Source organism: Nansenia antarctica (assembly GCF_963989245.1).
Source record: "Nansenia antarctica genome assembly, chromosome: 11".
In the NCBI taxonomy this organism is placed as follows: Eukaryota; Metazoa; Chordata; class Actinopteri; order Argentiniformes; family Microstomatidae; genus Nansenia; species Nansenia antarctica.
Genome location: NC_137681.1, coordinates 8,452,308 through 8,454,807, shown reverse-complemented (window position 1 = coordinate 8,454,807; position 2,500 = coordinate 8,452,308). Strand labels below are relative to the sequence as shown.

General features: G+C 41.8%; 1 protein-coding gene across 3 annotated transcripts in view; it reads right to left on the bottom strand.

Annotated features, from left to right (window-relative positions):
* rnf157 (ring finger protein 157) overlaps nucleotides 1-2,500 on the bottom strand; it is a gene marked incomplete at its 5' end in the record, with an annotated part of 24,664 nt that overhangs the window by 11,130 nt on the left and 11,034 nt on the right. For all 3 annotated transcript variants that reach the window (XM_080542583.1, XM_080542585.1, XM_080542584.1), the window contains 4 exons: nucleotides 162-274; nucleotides 792-951; nucleotides 1,561-1,632; nucleotides 2,096-2,143. In XM_080542583.1, the coding sequence (XP_080398709.1) occupies nucleotides 162-274; nucleotides 792-951; nucleotides 1,561-1,632; nucleotides 2,096-2,143 (393 nt within the window). The remainder of the gene's footprint in view (nucleotides 1-161; nucleotides 275-791; nucleotides 952-1,560; nucleotides 1,633-2,095; nucleotides 2,144-2,500) is intronic.

Sequence of the window (2,500 nt, the reverse complement as noted above, 5' to 3'; positions counted from 1 at the left end):
TGGTGAGTGTGTGTTATTGGTGAGTGTGTGTTCTTGGTGAGTGTGTGTCATTAGTGAGTGTGTGTTATTGGTGAGTGTGTGTTATTGGTGAGTGTGTGTTATTGGTGAGTGTGTGTTCTTGGTGGATGTGTGTTATTGGTGGATGTGTGTGATTGTGGTACCGAGTGTTCCTCTGAGTCTGAGGTCTGGGAGGTGATGACGGGGTTAAACCCAGACGGGGACAGAGGACTCAGCTTCTTCCTCATGGCTCTGATCTGCAGCAGGGCTCGGAATGCTGGGGGCGGGAGGAAGCACTGTGTCATAATCAATGTGTGGATCTCAATACCCGAATGCTTAATAAAGGGCCAGCTCAGCCAACTGCTATGTGATATTATTTATTATACAACGGATAGATCCGGTCCATTGTCTCTATTGGTCAGTTTGCGTTCCGGCCGTGCTGATATCCATGATATACGCACGGCTAAATGGAATGTTGACGCGTCACAAAATCGGCACACTGCATAACAAAATGGCTTTATCTTATGCCTACATTAATCTGGAAAACAGAGGCGACTGGCTGAGCGTGGTAACATAATTAATGTATTCACTTAATATTCGACATGAACCTAACGTTACCACACACACGTTTGGCTACCAGCAGTAACAACTGCATATTAACCACCCAGAACAAAGTAGACTGTTACGTCTAGCTCCATGTGAACAACAAGCTTGCTAGCTTTATACCTAGCTAACGTTAGCTTCATACCACTTATGAACATGTTATGTAGCATTAGAAGCGGTGTCTCACTCACGCAGTCTGCAGATGGGGCAGCAGTTGGCCTGGTAACGGAGTGTGTCGGCACAGGCGTTGCAGAGACACAGGTGTCGGCAGGGCAGGATGAGGGTGTCTCGCACGTCCGACAGACACACCACACACTCCGCACTGTTGTCGCTGATCTCATCATCCGCCACCTGGGAACATCCAATTAATATTCAAATGAAAAAACACATAATTTCAATTCAAAGAGCAGTACTGTGAATGGGTTGTGTGGGGGTACTAGCTCTACTACTGTATTGTAACTGCACAGTCAGTAAGGTCTGGTACTGAAACAAGCTCCTGTCAACAACTATTGGCAAGTCAAATCGATCATCAGTCAAACTTTATTTATACAGCACATATAGTCATACATCGAATGCAACTGCAAGTGCTGAACATAAAAAAAAGAGTAAGTTAAAAAAAGAACATGAGTTCAAACAAAAAGGACCATGAAAATGAATAAATAGAAAACACAATAAAACGAGAAATGGGAGATAAGAAATAGATAAAAAATACATCACAATAAAACCAGGAATAAAATAAGAAATAAGAGTCAACGTGCAAGTTGAGATAACACTACATAAAAGCCAGGCTTAAAAGATATCCACCCTCTCTGCCACAAAGTGATTTCCTGTGAAGCCTACTAGCGGCTAATTTCCTTTGTACAGAATCAATGGCTGGGTTTAGAAAAGGAGAGCTTTCATTGTACGCTCACACACTCCGGTATCCCAGATCAGATAACAATCACCGCTGAACTCGTGTACCTTTGACTCCTGGCTGTTATACTTGTTCTCGATGCCATAGATCTCCTGTAGGAGGTAACTCACTCCATCCACCTGAGGACAGACAACACAGTACCCCTGAGATTACGAGAGAGAAATGTTTTTCATGAAAAGATGAGATACACATTGCAGGGATCAACTGGGAGGTTTAGTGCAATGTGGCAGCCTTTCATTTCTTATGTGGAAGACAATGCCTAACAATGCCTCTTACTTCCTAAAAATGGCTTTGTATATGAGAAGTACTCTGTGAACTGTTTTTTGTTTGTTTTTGTTTTTGTTTTGTTTTGTTCTTGTTTCTGCTGTTGTTTTGTCTGTGTGTGTTTATGTCTGTTACGTACTGTAATGTCTCTGAAAACTCTGAAATTGATTAAAAAAGACATGTTTTTCATGAGTGGAACAAAGGCAAGGAGACAGGAGGAGAGAGAGGGAGGAAAGAGGAGAAAGAGGCAGAGGAGGAGAGCGGGAGGGAGGGAGGAGAGGAAGGGAAGAGAGAGAAGTACGGATGGTAGACACTCACCACTTGTTTCTGCTTCAGAGGTTTGACACAGTAGCTCCCGTCCATGTGCTGTAAGAGGGGACACATTCAAACACACACATCAATAGATGAAAGCCACATTTGACCACACTAAACACATGAAACACTAAATAATAATAATAATAATAATAATAATAACTTTTATTTGTATAGCGCTTTTCCTGCAAACGTTGCAGCTCAAAGTGCTCCAATCATTATATAATCATCATTTAATTATTTAGTCATTTAAAGGCAATATTAAAAAGATGGGTTTTTAGTCTTGACTTGAACATATGTGCTGAGTTGCATCCCTAATGTAAACTGGCAGTGCATTCCACAATTTGGGTGCATAAAATGAGAATGCAGCCTCACCAAATCTCTTTTTTTGTACATGTGGTACACAGAGAA